Here is a 20521-nt window from a genome sequence, read left to right as displayed (position 1 = left end):
ACAGTATGCTTTCCCATACTTTTATTTTTAATGTCAAGTTTTCTTAAGGGTAGACTCATTGTCTAGATTTTTTGTTTTATTTGTGAAATGCTAGGGGTATGTAAGGAAGACCTTAAACATATTTTACCTTCTTAGATGTTTGTTGTTCCTGTTTTGAGATGATATTTTTATTTAGAATTTTTCTGTAGATATTTGCAACAGTTTTATGGGGTTCATTAGATCATTTGAAAAAGAGAAGGAGGGAGAGGCTTTTACCAGTGTTACATTAAGGCAATTGATTAAGTGCTCATGCTACCAGATAGTCTCAAATTCCAGTTTTGCATGATTTTATAGTGCTGTAGCAACTTCCCCAGCTCTGTGGTCACTCCTATGTGTAACAGTCAGAATTGGATTGTGCATGTGTGGAAACAGTGTTTCAGAGAGCTCAACAAAACAGCGTCTTAGCAACGAGAAAAGCCAGAAAAAAGCCAGTTTCTGACACCTCATCCTTTTTCTGCTGAAGCTGAGGTTTACAACAGAAAGATCCATTGAGAGAGACTGCTTTCAGGGGCAATATGTATCTCCCATTTCAGAAAACTTATTTTCCTTTTGTAATATTGTATGCAGTCAATGAAATTTGGAAATGTAATATGACAGAGTTGTCAACATTCTACATCTATTACCCCTTTTCTAGGCAATGAAAAGGAGAGACAAGCAAAATGCAAGCTTACAGAATTTAAAAGGAATCAGATATTTTGAGGACCAGTTGTCATTTTTAGGTCACCGCTCACATCTCTGAATATAATTTTCATCTAAGCTGCATGGCAGGGTTTGTATGTGCTGGGAGAAGCTACATTTTCCCAGCAGGAGACCAAATCAAAATGAAGCAGTCAGATGCAGGTGCACAGTAATAGAAAGGATCTATTTACCCTGAAGCGTGAGCAGTAGGCCAAGAAAGCAGAAGCAGTCTACTTCTATCTCTCACCTCCTTCTCTCCCTACCTTTTCCCTCCCCCATAACTATGCCAACAAATTCATAAGGGGACCAAAGAGAAGGTGTTCACTTACTGTTAATGAGCTGCAGTGCCTGCTGCCGAAGGTCTAAAGCACTTTTTTGTTATGCTGATTGTGTACTATTAGAGCTGGCCGTCTTTTAATTTATACCTAATCCTTCCTTCCAGCTTGCACTGCCTCAAGCCAGCCTGGAAAATGGTTGAAAGAGTTTTTTTCTGTGGGCATCTGTTGCCTGTGTCCATTCTGAATTTTGAATGATGCTGTGGAAAGAACAGTGTGGCTGATGCAAGTGTGCCTAAAACAAAATTTTAAAAAAGCCATTTTCCTAGGTATTATTTCAAAAGTTATAGTTTTTATGCAATTTTAAAAAATAAATAAATCAATCTGCAGCTTTGTTTAAAGAAGGGCAGTTCAATAACGATGATTTAACAAAGTCAGCTATATTGGTTGACAATGAAATGAGACACCTTGCTGAGCATTGTCTGCTTTTCACTTGGGTTTCCAGAGTTCATTAGTTAAGAGCTGAATACTTTCCTGTAGGTGAAAACAAGCACCCAATGCTGTTTCCCAGGCTGAAAAAAAAACCTGAGCAATGTAAGTACAGGAAAAACACTGAGAATTTTGGTTTTGTTGCAGATTAGAGGCATTGTAGGACTGAGACAGCATTGTCTAGGTTTGGGAGGAAGAAGTAGGGATACATGAAATCCATGAATTCAGCTGCTTACGCTGCAGCGCTGAAGTGCTCAGGTTCTATGTTTCTGTCCCCAGGTAAAATGGGCCAGACATATGCTGTAAAGATTAATCTGACTGATTATTGTATGATGCAAAATATATGGAACTGTAAATATTTATGTCACTCTGTTGCTGTAGTTCTGTGCAGGGTTATGCACTGAACATAACATAATAAAAAAGAGGCATGTACCCATCTGGAATTGGACAGCTGTTGTAACATGAGCCTTAGTGAAGTGGCAGCTATCTGTGCTGTGTGCTAGAAAAGTATATTTATCCCAGCATAAAAATTGTCATGCTCAGGAGCTGAACTATTTTAATGTTACTGCTTTCCAATATCCACATTTAAATCCCAAACAACTTTGTTGAAAAGCTCTGAGACAAGTCCATGCTTTGTCTCCAAGATTACCTTCAGAAAGGGAGAGATGCATACATTCTAAATTTTGGAGGAGCAGTGCTGCATAGCAGAACAAAGCAGTACAAAGGAGATTTTGAAAAGAGATGTGTTCTGGTATCATCAAAACAGGACCATGTTGTAAGTTTCTAGAAACTTTGTTGCTTTTACAGGGAGGTACTGGCATACTTTGACTTCTTCGTCAGGTGGAGAGCCCCCCTACAATATGTAAACAGAAGACCTAGAGAATGCTTGATTATAATTTTCAAGAAATTTGGCTTCTATTTACAGATGGATTCACATGATTTTTAAAAAATAGGACCTGCAGTTCATTTCTGCTTTATAGTGAAGAATACATAGTCTGCATAATTACTAAAATTTATTCAAAATAATTAGACCGCAACTGAAAAATGAGAAGTAAACCACAACTGATGTAGAAGAAACACTATCTACATTGCTTTTGCTTAAACTTTGTTATACTTAATAAAGGTCATATATTTTTACTAGAAATATTCTATACATCAGAATAATCTGCTAAAACATGCACACATAAAATGTGATGGTGTGTATTTTTTGTTGCTTGCTTTATGACATATTTAAATAACAAATACAGGAAAGCAAATTTTTATGTGGCTTTCAAGCCTTGTACTGAGTGTGTTCCATGATGATTTGGATCAGAATCCAAGCCAGCCTCCTTCAAGAGAAATGGAGACACGCTTACCAATTCCACTATGAATTGAACTTAGTCTGAAGACGGGTTTGGCCACTGTCTCTAAATCAGTGGAAATGCTACATGGGCAGTGTGCTTTCTTCTGTGGGAGAAGTATAGAAGTACAGTGGTTATTAATTTATATATTTTTAGCCATTCAGCGGCTCTTAAAAAACAAAGCTGATAAAATACAGGTAAAAGAACAATAAGGAAACGTTCGAAAAACATCATGTGCCATATGCTCTGGCTGTAGTAAGTAACAAATCCAAACTGTGCAATCGTAGTCTTCATTGATGGAAAAAAATAAATTAGGGGGGTATACATTACCTGAGTGTAATCACAGGAGGCACCACTGTTGACGTTACGTAGCAATATTCTATCAAAGCATGTAAAAAGGGACAGTCCTTGGCACCTAAACTGTTGCAGGGTTTAAAAATTGGTATTGTGTTTTATGTGATTCAGTCAGTTTTGGTTTAAAAGAGAAACTTAATTTGACTGCAGCCAAGAAGGATTTTGGACATTTCTTGCTGTTCATTCGTTCTATAAAATCAGCCAGCTGGAAAACCTGCTTTTCATGGTTTCCAGTAAAGGAAAAACTGAGTTAAAGAATTATCATGTCAGAATTTCCTGTAGGATAAATGAAAATGAAATAAAAGTTCCTAAATGATTTGATTATTAACTCTGAGATTTACAAACTTCCTGGTAACTGTTCTAGTGCAGGAAGTGATCAGACCAGCAGCAATTGTTGCATGGTTTTTGGTGAAAGCAAATTGCCCTTGAGGAAATTATGTGACCAGTCCACTTTGGCATGGGGGAGGTTGCTGGGCAAGGTTTTTTTGCTATCATTCATAAACATTTTCATAATGTCATCCATAAAGTAAAAAATAATGCTTCGATAGGAAACCTTTCCAAATTGAGATGCCAGGGCTGAGTTGCCTCAGTTCCAGATGCTTTGGCAGGATTGTAGTTCCCTGAGAGCTGGAACTCATGTGTACCTATGGAAGCAGATGAAAGAATAGGAATAAAAATAAGATACTGAACTACTGCTGCTGCTACATGCCTGAAAAAAAAATCATCAAAGTTATTATAATTATGACTGTTATTAGATATCATGTCTGGTTTCTGCATATTTAAATTCTGAGAGAGGTGAAACTTAGGCACTTAGAGATCCCAGGGGAATAATTGCAGAAATGATGACATATTCCACTTTTTGAACAAATTTCAATACCAAAGCTGCGTTCTGCGTACTTACATTTCTTCTTAATTATACTTGGATGCAGGATAGATAGTAATTTTCTGTCTTACAAATGCATGTAGCCAATTACTCTTGTAGATCATGAATACGCAATGGCCTAACTCATTAAATGGAATTTTCCTTCTCTGTTGTTATGGCAAAGGAGTCTGAAAATAGCTGAGTATTGTATCTCTCTTGGAGCTCAGCCTTGGCCAAGGCTACAGATCCATAACTTCAGCAAGTGGACAATTACTGGGTTTACTTTTCATTCCTTACAGTGCCCCATGCTAGTCTTCTGTGTGTGTCTGTCTGTCTGTATGCATGCACTGTAAATTGGTATAGGCTGTTTTGCTCCTCTGAGCTTCTGATCTTCAATTTAAATGCCACCATTCTGATCCTATGTGATGAATTTAGTCTCCCTGATTTCTTCCCATTCCCAAGAAATTCTGAGCCCAGAATCTCTCCCTCTGGCCTACTGAGACGTGCAGACCTGACCTCTTTTGGCTCCTGGAAGCAAAGCTGAGAAAAACTGGCAACACGTCTCTGAAGAAACCACAGCTTATATCAAATGATCTAACACAGGTGTTCTTTTCTTCTTCCCTCTGATTTTTTAATTTTTTTTTTCTGCATAATATCCTTACCATTCTGTCATCTCAGAGTATGAAGATAACACATGTAGCCTAGTCTGCCTCACAGGCAGGGTTCATAGCCATGATGAAGGCAGACTGTTATGACCCGAGAGAGCCAGGGAACCACAAGACAACTGAGAAATGAATTACAGACCCAATATTTCTCTGAGCCAGTTTTGCTAAGTTTTGGTGTTGGTAAATAATAAACAGGATGTGAAGACATGATTTGGTGATTGGCCTTCTTGCTTTTCAGTGGTAGCATGTTTGCCCAAGGGTGAATGTTGCTTATCTAACATTCTGTCCTCCTCTTTTTCATAATATTGCAGGACATCTGAGGCTTGAGCACTTCAGTGCTACAGCAGATGTTGAGCTGTGATTTTTAAAAGCTGTGGTCTCAAATATTATGAAAGTAACAAAACCTCTCAGTTTAGGGGAAATGTTTTCTGTAATCTTATTACTGGAGTAGTTATCTCAAGTGCATTATTGACATGTTTTGCAAAACTCCTCTGGGGATTTAAATTTAATGACTGTTTTCTTGAAAACAATAATAAAAAACCACCATACTGTTGGTTACACTGGATTTTTACTAAAATTTGGGTATGTTTTATCAGTTGTTATTTGTAGTTTCAGACTTCCCAGAGAATGGAAATTCAAAATGTGTTATAACCAAGTCTTAAACACCTCTTAAAAGTATGCAAAAATATACATACTTTCTACTATTAGAGGTCTGTCACTGGGTTTGGACTTAAGGGATTTGGCCCCTTCTGCTGTGTACCCCACAACTTGTGGTTCTGAGGAGTGAAGTCTATCTGCCTTTGGGGAAATGAGCTGGGTGCTTGCTGTTTCCTTTGCTTTCCAGGGTTTACTTTGGAAATGTTCCAGATAAATGCACAAGGAAGGGAAGGCAAGAGTTATTCCATGAAATCTTTCTTTTCAGCAAGTGGAGGATTATATACATATCTCGTGTGTATATATGTGTGTACATATATATACTGTAATGCAGATGTGACATTGCTGTTCCTATTTCTTAAAGTTCTATTTTCTACAATTAACTGTAAGAGAAAATCCTAATCTTATCTTTTACTGCTTGTACCTTAAAGAATCAAAACATTATTATCTTCTCTGAATCTTGCAGAGTTCACATGGAACTTATGATGGAGATCTTAAAACTTGTGTGTAACAGCTGCCACTGGGATGTGGTGGGAATCTTTCAGGGAGAGGGGAGGGGAATGTAACTTTGCTCATGGATATTAAAACTGTGGAGTAAAATGTGAAACCTTCTTGAGTCTCAGAATAGTAATAAAAGCAGTGAGTAAATTTAACTTGCTAGACAGTTGTAATTTGCAGAATGCATTTGTCAAATAGTTTGGAAATAATCTAGAGCACATTTAGATGGAAAAAGTAGAGATGGGCTCAGACTAAAAATGTGAGCTAAATGTCCTTCCAGGTTTGCAGAAATTAAGCTATACACTTCATCATAAACTCAGTAATGGACAAGACCAGAGGGAAATTTTGAACTTTGAGGAAAGTCAGATTTTGTTCCTTATCTGTTTGGTCCCTGATGCAACTGATTTGTCTTTGAGTCCTCAAGTTAATTTTAAAATTGGTGCTTCCTTTGAACAGTGTAAGTGCATTTGGAGATTGAGAAGTATAATTGAAACACAGGTCTTTCCAGACCAGTGTTTATTTTGCCTTCACTATGTTGGGTCTGTGAGTTGTTAAAAACTTTTCTTCTTGAGTCTTTGTAATATGCAGTGTTGGCTGCACTGCCGTGGAAATTGGTGTGATCTCATGAGTACAGTGAAATGAGATCACCAAGAGGGAATAAGGAGATGCCCCAGCATTGTAAATTAGAAGTGAGACTTTTAAAGAAAAGACACCCTTTTGGTGATTGATCACAGATTTTTCTCATTAGGTGGATGAAAAGGTAATGCACTTTGTTCACATCTGGCATTTTTATTTGCTATCATGTTAATAAATAAAAATCAGTTTGTATTTCTGAACTGGATTTTCATGTTAGGCCCCTCATTTTTTTCGTTACAGCCCCTCAGTTCTATCCCTCGATTCTTTTATCCCTTGTCAGTTTTAGACTCCTGTAAGTAGGGTTTTCTCTACTTCACTTTCTTGCTGATACAGAGGTTCCTCAGAGAATTTGATTATTTCTGCTAAGGGCATTTGTTTGTAGCTGAAGTTCTCAGTATAATTCTTTGGTTTTGCTTTCTGAGTCATCTCTCATCTTCTCTTTTCCAGGTTGGTGAGAGGCAGAGAGTTCTAGTAACAGAAGAATCCTTTGACTCCAATTACTATGTTGCTCACAATCCTTTCTATGAGCAGGTACAGTTAAATAAACCAAATAATATATTTTTCTTTTATCTTTGCTTTCTGATAATCTCAGCAACACAGTGTGTCAGGATAAAAAAAAATCTAGTAAAGAAATAAGAAGCATTTTCCAGGAAACAAGTGACCATCAAGACTTTTTAATGAGATATTTTGTTTTATTATTGTGTTTGAAATATAATTTACCTGAAATTATGTTAAGAAATATACAGTGGATGTTTGAGTGTGCAGCATGGTTTAAGAAGCTGTTAATTATTGCAGTAATTTTAATTTCAATGTCCCCAAAGCACTGATTTCTGAATAGTTGAGTCATGGCAATTTGCATACATCTTTCTGAAAAGTGTTTCAGGCAATGCAATTTGAAAAAAGAAAAATTCCTAACAATACAAGGGTCAGAAACTTTTTTAGATAAACTCTTCAACATGATATATTGTGTTTCATAGCATCATACAATGGTTTGGGCTGGAAGGGGCCCTTCTGGCCAACCATTTTTGGATGCAGCACAGGATACAACTAATGACTTCTTCTCCCAGTCTGTATTTATATCTGGGATTGCCCCAACCTGGCTGCAGTACCTTGCACTTGGACTTGTTGAACCTCATTTTGCTTTTGTGGGTTCACTTCTCAGGCTTGTGTGGGTCCCCCTAAATGGCATGCCTTCCTTCTAGTTTTTGTCATTTCCTTCTGTGTACTTCCAGTAGATAAATTCTTGCCACACAAAAACATTATCTTTGAGCTGGGAAGGAAGCACACACATCAATTTCACAAAATTGTTATTTTTGCTCAAAAGCCAATGACTTGCTTAAGACCAATGAAATTGGCTTTCGTGAATCATCATTATTTTATTCTCCATTTTCTTGGACTAAGCTGTCTACAATTTACTTTTGCTACCATTAGTTGTTTTTTTTCTCTGAAGCTGGGGAGATTATAGGTGATGGCTGTACTTTCTTCTGGTTTTGGGTTATGTTACAGAATCTATTTATTTGTTTTTCCTTAGTAGTAAGTAACATGGCTATTCTTGAAATATCTGTTTCTGTTAGATATATGGGTCACTAATTATTTTTTCTCACTTTCTCCTTTTTTTTTTAATAAATCTCTTTTTTTTAAATTGCATATCCAACTTCTGTCCAAGTCTTATGTATTGATGCTCCTTGATTTTGTAACTTATCAGTCAGAGTTGAGGAACATGGTCTTCCACACAGAGATTAAAAAGAAATTTCTTGGGACTTTTTTGTTCAATGTTGTTTTATGGAAGCTTAATTAACTAAATGAAAAGCAATATGTACAGGAAACAAAGTGTCGATTTTTTGTGTTGTGTTTGTACAGCACCTGCTGCAGCTCATGATTGGGACTGGTAAAGAATTCACAAAATACAAATAGTCACGTAGGGACTCATTTTAAATTCTGTTAGGGAAGAAGTGCTTGCCACTAAGGAAATGCAAATCTTTTCCCTAAAATGTTATGTGTGGCATGTTTCATGGTATCCTACTGCTCACCCAGGTAAGCACAAGAATCCATGCTAGTAAATAAGATTAATAGCAGTAAATTGAAAACCACTCTAAAGTCTAAATATCATATTATATATTATTTAAGCTGAAGCTCAAAATCCTGATGTAGGATTCAGAGCTTCAGTTAACTCAAATGATTATCAAATGTATTCTGTCTTCACTGAGTTCATCTGTACTGAAAGAATTTGCTATTAAACCCACATCAGTGCAGCTGCACAGACAGACTTAGTGATGGAGCTGCAGCTGACATTTGTGAAGGCTTAGGTGATACAGTTTACATTGAACAGAGTAGTCTAAAGTGACCTAAGAGTGCTTTGCCAGATCCACAGCCAAGGTGAGTTTCTGCTGGCTTAACTTAGTTTCTTAGAAATTCCATCGAGGGTTTTTTCTTAAAAAATACTTCAAAAAATATCTGAGTGTATGCCAAGCCTGGATGCTTGGTTGTTTATGCTATGTCCCCATTATTTTCACTTAACCTGTTTCTTTTTCTGAAGTTTGGTTTATATTTAGTTGCTTCCCTTTTTCATGAGGAGATAGAAGATTTACAGAGGTCATGAGCCCAGTGTATACTCAGCTGCCTAGTTTCCCTTTGATTTAAATTTGCCCAAGATGAGTTACTTGGGAACAACTGTGATCCAGTCACATTGTAACACTCTCTGAGCATTATGATCCTGACTTTGTGTTTGCTGAGTCTCAGCTTCCCTGTCTCTGAAAGGCAAAGATTTCTGCTTTTCTTGGAAAATGCCTAGGAAGCTCAGCAGGATCCTAGGATCTCAAAGTGCTTACAGTCACGAACAACTTGAGCCTTCAGAGAAGAAGGGAAACCACTGGTGGTAATTTCCTCCAAGTGGGACAATCAACAGTTGTGATAAGTGAAAATGGAGGGGCAGTGTTTGGCAAAAAAAATGGTCTCCAAATGTGGGTGGCACAGATTTTTTTTTCTCTGAAAGTCCTCTGCATATGTAATCCTAAAAATTAAGCCATTTTAAGGCATTTCAATTTCAGCATCAAAGAATCAAGATAAAAAGATATGATCTTTTCCTTTGAAAAGCTCTCCTCAGCCCTGGTGAGGCTACACCTGGAGTGCTGTGTCCAGTAATGGGCTCCTCAATTCAAGAGAGACACAGGGCTGCTGGAATGGGTCCGGTGGAGGACAACAAAGATGATCAAGGGACTGGAGCACCTCTCTCATGAGGAATGGCTGAGGGACCTGGGCCTGTTCAGCCTCAAGAAGAGGCAACTGAGAGGGGATCTCATCAATGTCCCTAAGCATCTGAAGGGACAGTGTCAGAGGGTGTTTCCAGGCTATTCCTCAGTGGTGCCAAGCTGTAGGACAACAGGCAATGGGCAGAAACTGATGCACAGGAAATTCCCCCTGAACATGAGCATCAAATTTGCAGGCAACCCTGATGAGAGGAGAGAGAATGATGATGCATCTGACTCCATCTTATCAGAAGGCTAATTAATTATTTTATTGTACTAAATTATTCTATACTATATTATATCTAAACTGAATCTGCCAAGCACTCAATTCTGCACACAACTGCACAGAATTCTCGTGACTGTCAGCCGACTGTCCCAACACACACACACACTCTTGGCCCTGATCGGCCAAGGAAACAAAACACCATCACTTTGGATAAACAATCTCCATATTGCATTCTACTTTTGCACAGAGGCATAGCAAATAAGATAAGAATTGTGTTTTCTTTCTCTGATGTTCAGAGAATGTGAAACCCAGAAATATTCTTGGGAAGAATTGTGGAATTGTGCCTTGCTTTTCTCTGTGAAGAGAAACGTGGGGCTGCACGTGAGGAAGAGCTTCTTTACTGTGTGGGTCACCATGCACTGGGACAGATTGCCCAGAAAGGGTGTGGAGTCTCCCACACCGGAGAAATTCCAGAACTGCCCGGGTGCAATCCTGTGCCATGTGCTCTAAAATAATCCTGCTTGAACAGGGAGATTGGATCAGATGACTCCTCTGAGCTCCCTTCAAACCTGATCCATTCTAGGATTCTGTGTGTGGATAAGCTTCAAGTAAATGTTATTAAATAAGTCTCCATGATTCAATTTTCCATTGTAAACAGTGTAAAAAATGTAATTTCATCAAGAAATTATTCCGCCTTTCTTTTTCAACTGCTTACCTATTTTGGAGACATTTAAAGTCCATTTATTCTTCCATTCCAAAAAATGTTGCTCCTGTGTTTTGGGCTCTTTCTTTTTTTAAATACATAACCTAGGAACATCTGTTTAGTGCCTTTATGTGAAGTGGGACTGTCTGAGATCATGGTTGTGCAAATTCAGGAAAGAGTGGCATTAGATGCTGACCCAAGAAACAGTCATCTATTTTTACAGGCATTCATTGTCAATCATGCATCTCAGCTGCAAAGGATCTGCACAATCAAAATAAAGGCTTGTGCAAAGAGAGAAAAGGGTATACTTTCTGTCCTGAAGGCTTTACAGACTCAGAATTATTTTTTTTTTAAGTGTCATGGGACAGAGATGAAAATGGGAAGCTTTACAGCAGTCTGTTAGAATTGTGTAGTACAAATGTCCTTGGGAACTGTTTGGGTCTGGATTCAAAAGCTGCAGTTCAGGCCCAACTTTCTCATCAATCAAAAAACATGACTTTAGGAATCAGTTGGAGTTGAAAAGAGCTGAGCTAACACTGCAAAGCGCTTGTAGAATGCAGGCTGGAGATTTTACTGATCAAGTGTGCCAGGGGCTGTAGTGTACACTGGCGACTAAAATGTTTAAGATTTAGTATTTTCTCTGATGTTTATCATATATCTGTTTTCTGAATGGGTACTAGAGACTCTAATGTTCCTTGCAGTATTTAGTAACTATGTCTTTATTTTATTTGAAAGGTTCTTGTGCCAAAGGATCCTCTGTTAATGGGTAAGATGGTAGAAGTGAATATTTATGAAGCTGGGAAACATTTTATGAAGGGACAGCCAGTATCAGATGCCAGAGTTCATACTGCATCCATCAGCAGACCATTAGCAAAAGGAGAAGTTTCTGGTTTAACAGAGGTGAGTAAAAGACATTTTCTGCTTTACTACACTGGCAAATCCACAGCTGTTCAAGCAAAATGATTCCATGCTATGTATCTCTTATCATTTTATAGTTCCCATTTATATATGCATGAAGCTTTAATCTTTTCTGACAGATTGAAATCTGAATTCAAAATATATTTTTGCTGATGCTTGTAGCTTTACTTTGCTGACTATAAAGGCAGTAATACACTTGTTTCTTGTTTCTAGATGCAAGATAGGTAAAGAACATACTAGAATTGAAAAGATTGAAACACCAGTAATTATATAATTCAATATATTTCAGTTTAGTGGAAGGAGGAATCAGTTTAATTTTTTTACAAAGCTGTTTTTAAAAATATGTATTGATTAATATCTGTTAAAACAGGACTAAACACTATTCAGAGATTCAAAATTAAATGATGGGTAGAGGTACACAATATATTTACAATATATTTTGGAAAAAGGTCAACATCTGATTTAGTCATGTAAAAAAAATGAAACTCTTTTAAAAAGAGATCTGATTCTTATTTTACAGCTCAGTAGATATGGCTGTTAGCCAAGTATTCTCATACATTTCATGGAGCTCTAGTTGTAAAAACTGATGGAGTGTGAAATGAAAATGTGTATCACATTTCTAAGCATCATTTGATGTCCTTTCTCCAGCACTGTTGTTAGGATCTCCAACAAATATGTAGCACATGGGAGAAGGATAATTGGCAGTTTATCAGCCACCTTACTGCTTTTACAGTAAATTGCTGATAAGTATTAAAGTATATACATGTCCTTGTTTATGTTCTAAGTAGTCACATTTAAAATACATCATCAAGGCATACCTGAGGTGACCAGTGTTAAGCTAAGCTCCTTGGTCTCTTGAATAAGCCTGGCTGTGGAAACATAGAGCAGCAATAATGCACTCCCTGTAATGCACCTACTGTAATGTGTTCAGCAGATCATGACGCTTAGGCACAAACACATTACTAAGCTCTCCATTAATATTGTCTATGTGTATATTGGCCTGATAAGGGTCTGTAAGAGATAAAAAACAGCCAAAACCTTCAAATTGTCTGGTTGGACTCTGTGGCTATTTAAGCACAGCTGATTTTTTCATCAGAATGGTTTTTTTTAAATAATCTGCTGGAACAGAACCAAGACTGTCATTAAACTGAGTATGTGCTGCCAGAAGGTCATAGATGGGGGCAAGCAGGCAGACTCTTGACTCAATTTTTTTAATGTTAAAATGAGAGGTAAAAATATTAAAATTAAGGATACTGATAATTTCCATAGGGACTCATTGAGATATGTACCTGGAACAAGTACCTGGAATCCCCCCATAAATGGCTGCAGCAAGCAAATGATAAGGCAAATTGCTTTTCATGACATTTGTGGTTACCAGTGCTCCTTCAAGGGAGTATTTTATATATGGTTGGGCCACTGAAAATGTTGGGAACTTTTGTGTAATGGAAAAAAATAGAATCTCAGTATTTCAGTAGATGGAAGTAGCTTTGGTACATGAGGGTGCAGCTGAAAGCTTTTAATCACACTTGGCCAATGCATAATATATAGAAAATTAACTGAAATTCTTAGTGGGAAGTTCATCCTGAAAAGTCATACATATAAATAGAAGCTCAAGAACTTTCTTTAGGTTTTCAGGAAAAAAAAAAGTCAGTTTGCCACAAAAGTTACCTTGGATTTTTGGCTGGCTGCAAGATGCAATTTGGGTTGCTCTGTTTGGTTGGACTGCTGGGAAACACTTCCTGCTGCATGTGCTCAAGACACATAGTTCCAATGAAAGATGCTTTGAGCAAGATAAAAGGGGCTCATATGAGGGTCCTGTGAGCCTTTTGTAGCTTGTTACGTGCATGGATGGCAGGCTGGGGAAAGATGAAGGAGGCAACTCAGAACTGATGAATTCAGATTTTCCAAAAGTAACAAAATATCTTCGATCTTTAACAAGGTCCCAAGTGTCTCCAGTAGGTTTTCTGCAGCTTGCAGAACTAAAATCTTGGATAAATTTTCCACTGTGCATACTTATGAGCAAGAATTAAGGTCTGCTCATTATTAATAGTGTTTTCATTAACTTACATAGGACACAGTAAAAGGTGTTTCAAAATCCATTGCAGCTGTACTTCTCTCTAATGAGGAATGCTCACAAAAAGAGTGAAAGCTTTTGAAAGTGTAGTTTTTAAGGAAATTAATGAATTGAGAGCATCATCATGTGAGGATGTCAAAGCAAGTCATAAACTCATCCTAAGCAAGAAGATACTTTGTGAGGAAAAGTACCTCCAAAGAATCAAAGCTTATCTGCAGTTGTGTGCTCTCTTTCTCATCTGATACATTACCCCTCAAAAATTTTTTTTCTGACAAATTCAGAGTGAGCACCACAAGCAACGTGTGTCTGAAGGAACAATGGTAGACCTTTTTTTTACCTTTTTGGCTGCATGACTTGGGCAGCAAATTGGTCCAAAGAAATAAAAGAAGTAGGTCGCCAACTGGAGTCAACAGAATTGACTGAAAAAGAGGGACTGCAAAATGCAAAAACACAAAGGACAGTTTAGAGTGTCCATAAAATATTCACACGTTGTATGTCTGTGACAAGTAAGGAGGGAAATATATACAGAATTAATTCAGAGTATTTCTAGCATTTCATGCTTTTTCAGTGTATGAAGAACACATTATTATACTAATGATGTAGAATGTCTTACAGTTATTAGGCTCTTTAAGGAAAAAACTGTAACCAAGTAGATGGTGGAAGATCTTGACATTCAGTAATGTTAGGCTCTGTGGCAGAATTTGGGATGGGAAGGACAAAAGAGTCTTGGAGTTGGCAGATGAGGTTAAAAAGCTGTCAAAGCAATCAGACTTAGTGATTGTTGTGGACATACTAAGTAGTAAAATGCACAAGTATTTGCCAGGATTTTTTTTAAACTTCAGCATGAATTTTCTTATAAAAGCCACTCAAAAAGGAGTGATGTCTTCAAGTGGCACAGTTTTACAGGATGGCTGTTTTGGAGGGCAAGCACATTTGGAAATTTTGGTTGACAGATATACTGTAGACTCACTTGGATTTAAAACGGACAGTTGCTGATTCAGTAAGAGAACCATGTTTAGAAGGCATATATTGCACAGGAGATATAGATGAAAGTTGAGGTCAATAAAGCATGAACATGTGTAAAGGCAGTTTTGAATTTGGTTCTAGTAAATCTAAGATAGGATGTATGTGAGCTGGACATTAAAAAGTAGTGACAATAACCTTAAAATGAACATTCAGACAAAACAAACCTGTCACAAGTTACTAACTGCAATTACAAATATCAGTGACTAAGTACGTCAAAGCTCTGATCAAGATTTAGTTCTGTTAAGTTTCACAAGAACAAAAAAAAGACGTAAATGCTGTAGATGTTACATCCTTTCATTGAGGTAGGCTTGAAGCTCACAAAGCATTAAGAGTGCACTTCAACATTTTGAGATTCAGAAAGCAATTTAGCGTGTTTTCTATGTTCTTAAGCACTCTGGTAAACTTGTCTTTTAGGATTTGGAGGTAGGTTTGCAATGCATATAGTGTTGAGTATATTATCTTTGGATAATATTTTTGAAAAGTCAGCAGTGTGTGTCAACAGTCTAAATGTAATCTAATTTAGAAAAAAAAAAACAATTTTAATATTTGTATAGTTTTATTTGGCCATATTTAAGGATCTTGACTGTTTCTCAGCAGCATAAAGTACCTAATAAATGTATCCTGTTTACAGACAAATGTTTGCCCAAAACTAATAATTGAAAAAAAAGTAAGAATCTGCAAGAATATGATCTCTTGTTAGAACCAGAAATAGAGTATGTTATGCTTCTGTACTCCAAAAATAATTCTGGTTGTTTACATATGTTCTGTGGCTAGAGGAAAAAAATACTGCAAGATGAGAAATATATGAAGAAAAAACCAAAGGGCTGAGGGATAAAAATAAAAGGCTGGCTACCTGCCAGAGTTGCAATGCATTGCCAGAATCAAAGCCCCATAAGTCTGAGGGCCTTTGGTGGGAAGTTTTAATCAGATGGAAAATTAAGACAAGAGAAAAAAAATAATTTTAACAGGCTGTTTAATCCCCAGTCATGATTATTTTATGTTCATATTTCATGTTTCTATAATGCCTGACTTTCTTTTCAAACAAATACAGGCACATCTTTCAGTTTGCTGTTTTCCATTGGTTTCTGTGATGATATTCTCCATGTCTAACACTTCATCTGTGAATGGCATCTGCTGGGAGCCACCATTTCCAATGTCTCCTTTTGTGAGTCTGGGATCTTGGTGCACATCTCTGTGGTTCCTAGGCCTTGGAAATACCCACAGTTGGCCTGTTAAGCTAATAGCTATTCAAGTCATTGGGCTCTTTGGAGGAAATGAGGAGTGAGCCACTGATTTTCAGTTAGCAGCCAATTATTTTGGTCATTCTGCTTTTTTTAATTTTCTCTCTTGTTCTCCCTGCATTTTAGCTGCAGTAGGTTATTGTGGCATTGTTGTTCTTCTGGACACTAATGAAGAAGATTTATGTTACTGGTCTTACAGTTAGCCACAAATATTTTCTAGTTACATGAGCAAAAACATCACCCAGCCTTTTTTTATGATGTTAAGAAACGGGAAAGATGCATATATCAAACACTTCTTTATAGCCTGCCAGCAAGAAAATTCAACAAAGCATAGCTTAAAGGAAACTCTCTGATCTCAGGTAGAAAGGGTGCTTCACTTGCAGGCAAAATAAAATGGAGAAGGGGGAAGAAAATATCTTCTGCTGGAACAGAAATGAAAAAAATCATGTCAGAATTAAGATCTCTCTATTGGAAACTTCCTTCAAGGACTTGGAAGGAAATGTGGAAGATGTGCGTTAATTAATAAACATAGTTTTTACATGTGCTGGAGTTTCAAAGTGGTGGAAAATTTGGTTCCTGAACAGGAACTAGAGATTAGAGATTTAGGGCAAAAAGAGAATGAGGAAGCAAATCTTAGATCAAAAAAATGGCAAAGAGGTGTGAGTAGAGGAATCTTTCATAAAATTTCAGAAACTGTAGAAAGCATGAGAAATGCTAAAGATTGGAATTTCCAAAGACAAAAGATAAACTAATATAGAATATACCTTTTACCTCTCTCAGAAAACTGCTTTACAAAGGGATCTTTGTATCACAAAGTCCAATAAAGGGTGATATGAGAAATTTAGCGAAATTTCTATTAAAGAGAAACATACTGACAAAAAAAGGAACATTTTCTATGTAAAATAATTTTCAAGTAATTCTTTATGAAAATACGATGCACTACTCAGTGCTCTTGCATTCTTAGGAACATCCCTTTGTTAGCTCAGCTGAACTCTCTCCTATCACTTTCTGATACCTTTTTTGTGACACTAAACTGAGTGGTGCAGTTGTCTCACCTGAAGGTTGGAATGCCAAGCTCAAGGACTGGGCCCATGGGAATCTCATGATGTTTAACAAGACCAAGTGCAAGGAGCTGCAGGGCAGTCCCTGGTATGAACACGGACTGAGGAATGAACAGATGGAGAGCACCCCTGCCAAGAAGGACTTGGGAGTGCTGGTGGGTGAGAGGCTGGACATGACCTGGCAATGTGCACTTGCAGCCCAGAAGGCCAACCTCATCCTGGGCTGCATCAAAAGCAGAGTGGCCAACAGGGAGAGGGAGAGGATTCTGTCCCTCTCTTCTGGTGAGACCCCACCTGCAGTGCTGCATCCAGCTCTGGGGTCCCCAGTACAGGAAGGACATGGACCTGTTGGAGAAAAAGTGCAGAGGAAGCCACCAAGATGATCAGAGGGATGAAGCAACTCTCCTATGAGGAAGGACTGGGAGAATTGGGTTTGTTTGTAGCCTGGAAAGGAGGAAACTTTGGGTTAACCTAATTGTGGCCTTCCAGTATCTGAAGGGAATTTGCAACAAAGATGGAGAGGGATGTTTTATGAGCAGATAGTGAGAGGACAAGGGGGAATGCATTCAAACCGAAAGAGAGTGGGTTTAGATTACATATTCAGAAAAAAATTCTGTACTGTGAGGGAATGAGACACTGGAACAGGTTGCCCAGAGAAGCTGTGGATGTCCCATCTCTAGAAGAGTTCAAGGTCAAGTCAGATAGCAACCTGATTTAGTGGAAGGTGCCTCTGCCCATGGCAGGGGAATTGGAAACAGATCATCTTTAAGATCCCTTCCAACACAAACCATTCTATGGTTCAATGATTCTCTCTGAAAGAACTGATTGTAGGGCTAAGTGTACAAGTACTTAGTGCTTTTGCATGTATTAATCTGTTTTATTTAACATGTTCCTTGTATTCCCTGCTGATTGTAAATAGAGGTCATAAAACATGGTGTAAAATCCTTCTCAATAATCTTTTTTTCCTTATGTTTTCTTCAGTTCTTTCATGAAGGTTACTATAAAGTTAGTGTCAGAAGAGCTATATTTCCTTTTGAAGAGCAGAGCTCAATACCACCTATGGATGTTTTATAAAACGACCTTTGAAAATCTCATTTTTTCCTGAAATTTGTCATGTGCTCTTTCTTAGATGCTGATTTTCATGATCTGCACATTATCTGCATGCTGTGTTGGCTTTGTTCATTTGGGGAATTGAGCTGAGTTGAATTTTTCTTCTGGTTGTATGCCCATTTCTTGGCTTAAAATTTGAAACTTGCAGTCGAGTCTTTCTTATGGGCAGAGTAAAATTTTTCTTGCTGGATTTAGACAAGCACTGGCTCGAATCGCATGTAGTGGTTGGGGAATTTTAATCAATGCTGATCTTTAGGAATGTACTTAGCCAACGTCTGTAAGAGATGTAAGTCAGCCACCTTGGGTCATGGGTATGGGATAGGTGACTTCTTTGTTTCCAGCTTTATCTGCTCTAATTCAATGAATGTTTTAATTTAGCCATTTGATGACTCCCAAACTGGAACACAAGGTAGTGCAACTGTGTTGATCCAACACATTTCTCTGCCCTGCTTTAAGAGCTAAAATACACAGAGGTGATTTAAGGCAGCAAGCCCAAGAGCCAGCATAAGACCATCACCTAGAAGTTTTGTCCTGGTGTCTTTAATTTAATGGGCATGTTGTCTTTCTGCCCCTCCCTCTGGCAGGGCTGAATTTCAACTACAGTGATCAAAGCTCAGCTGAAACAACACATAGTACATAGAGCCTTTTCAAACAAATGCTCACCACAGTCCGTTTCAGGTGAAAGAAACTGAACATTAATTTATGTACTTTTCATTTCCTCAACAGACAGTGTTATTTTGCTGAATATCACTGTTTAATCACTTAAAATACATAATTATGTTAATCCTGTGCAGTTCATGCAAGAATTGGAAATAGTAATGGCTGGGAGGATTCAGCTCTAAGACATTTTCTGGAGAATAAGCACAAGTTAAACAGAAATGTTCTACCTCTTCTGCCTCCAGAAGTAAAACTCTCAGTGCTAAAATTGTTCTGCCATTTTTGTGTATTATTTCTAGTGCTCAACCTGCTGATGCTGCACTGCAAGATCAGTGAGTAGGTTCTGCTCTCTGTTGGTATAGGGAAATGTGTAGCCATGGTAATTTTAACTGCTTGACACTCCCGGTAATATTTAGGAGATCCTTTTAAAATATTTTTTATTTTCCATCAGATCTCTAACAAACAGACTCTTTGGGAAAAATTAAATAGCATTTGGTTTTGGTAATCCTTTAATATTTAATATACCAATGTTCAGTAAGTTTTAATTGGCTTTCAGGAGAAAAGTATAGTAGTCACAACTTTTCTCAGTTTTTATGTTGTTTTTGGAAGTCATCTACATCCAGTCCACAAAAATCATCATAGGTCTGAATCTTGTACCTCTCCAGCAAAGATAGGTGGAGGATATTCAGCCCATGTGTACATTTTATCTCTGTTTGCAGTACTTAGTCATCTTTTTTCTTTTTATTAGTACTCCTTAGATCACCAAAAAGCACACTTAGGCAGTAGTTTTCTCTCCATTCCTTCCCTATCTCTCCTTTCCCTGTGAGAATACACAGTCAGAGGTATCAGATATTTATGTCTTGAGTGGATGTTATTTCTATCTGTTCCTCCTTTATTGAAGCTATAATTAAAATAGTCTTTCTACATCAATACTTGAAAGGGACAGCAGAAAAAAAGGCACATGTAGCTCTTGATACAGCTTTCCCCATCACCAAATGAAAGGTCAGTAGGAGGTTTGAATTTACATGCACAAAGTTCTGGAATGTTGAACATCCACCTCTTAGAAATGTATTTGTTGCCAAAACCATTGAAGTGAGGTGATTCATTACCTTTGAGATTGTTTTGAAGGGCAATAAAAATTACAGTCATGACATTAAGCTATTTTTTATCTAAAAATTGTTTTAAAAGTGTAGCTCATTTTAAAAAAAATACCAAACCATGTTAAAGGTACACTGCCATGTTCTATATCCTTTAATATTATTACATGTTCAAAATCGTTATTAGATTCTGAGTAGATTAATGGCTTTCTAATAGTCTAATAATCATCCTTTGTGTTCTTGCTTATTCCCTTTATGATAATGAGAATTGCTAAGGTATACATATATTTTGAAAGTAACTTTTTTGTTTTATTCTGACAAACCTATTGAAAAAGCATTGAACTGCTCTGCAATATTAGGATTAATTGTGAGTTATAGTAGGATATCCAGATACATTTTTAATCATAATCTTCCAGTCAGACTTCTATAATACTTGGACATAGTGATTTATGTTTGTGCTTTTAATATACTTACAAGAGATTTATTAGAGATTGGAGATGTTTGTTTTTAATTTTGTGGTGTCAATGGTAATAGGATAAGGAGAAAGCATAAGAAGAAGAGGTAAAGGCTTTTCAGTAAGAGAAAGAAACTAATTTTGTATGATTTTGACACTATTAAATTACATTTGGGGAAGATGTCTGCATATAAAAATTCAAAGGCACATTTGCAGGGG

General features: G+C 37.3%; 1 protein-coding gene across 2 annotated transcripts in view; it reads left to right on the top strand.

Annotated features, from left to right (window-relative positions):
• The window catches only part of CDKAL1 (CDK5 regulatory subunit associated protein 1 like 1), a 376797-nt gene that overhangs the window by 342092 nt on the left and 14184 nt on the right, over positions 1–20521 (top strand). For both annotated transcript variants that reach the window (XM_005420967.2, XM_031056967.1), the window contains exons 13-14: positions 6938–7021; positions 11400–11564. In XM_005420967.2, the coding sequence (XP_005421024.1) occupies positions 6938–7021; positions 11400–11564 (249 nt within the window). The remainder of the gene's footprint in view (positions 1–6937; positions 7022–11399; positions 11565–20521) is intronic.

The sequence above is a fragment of the Geospiza fortis genome, unplaced genomic scaffold, assembly GCF_000277835.1.
Source record: "Geospiza fortis unplaced genomic scaffold, GeoFor_1.0 scaffold104, whole genome shotgun sequence".
Classification (NCBI taxonomy): domain Eukaryota; kingdom Metazoa; phylum Chordata; class Aves; order Passeriformes; family Thraupidae; genus Geospiza; species Geospiza fortis.
This window is presented reverse-complemented; position numbering and strand designations above follow the sequence as displayed.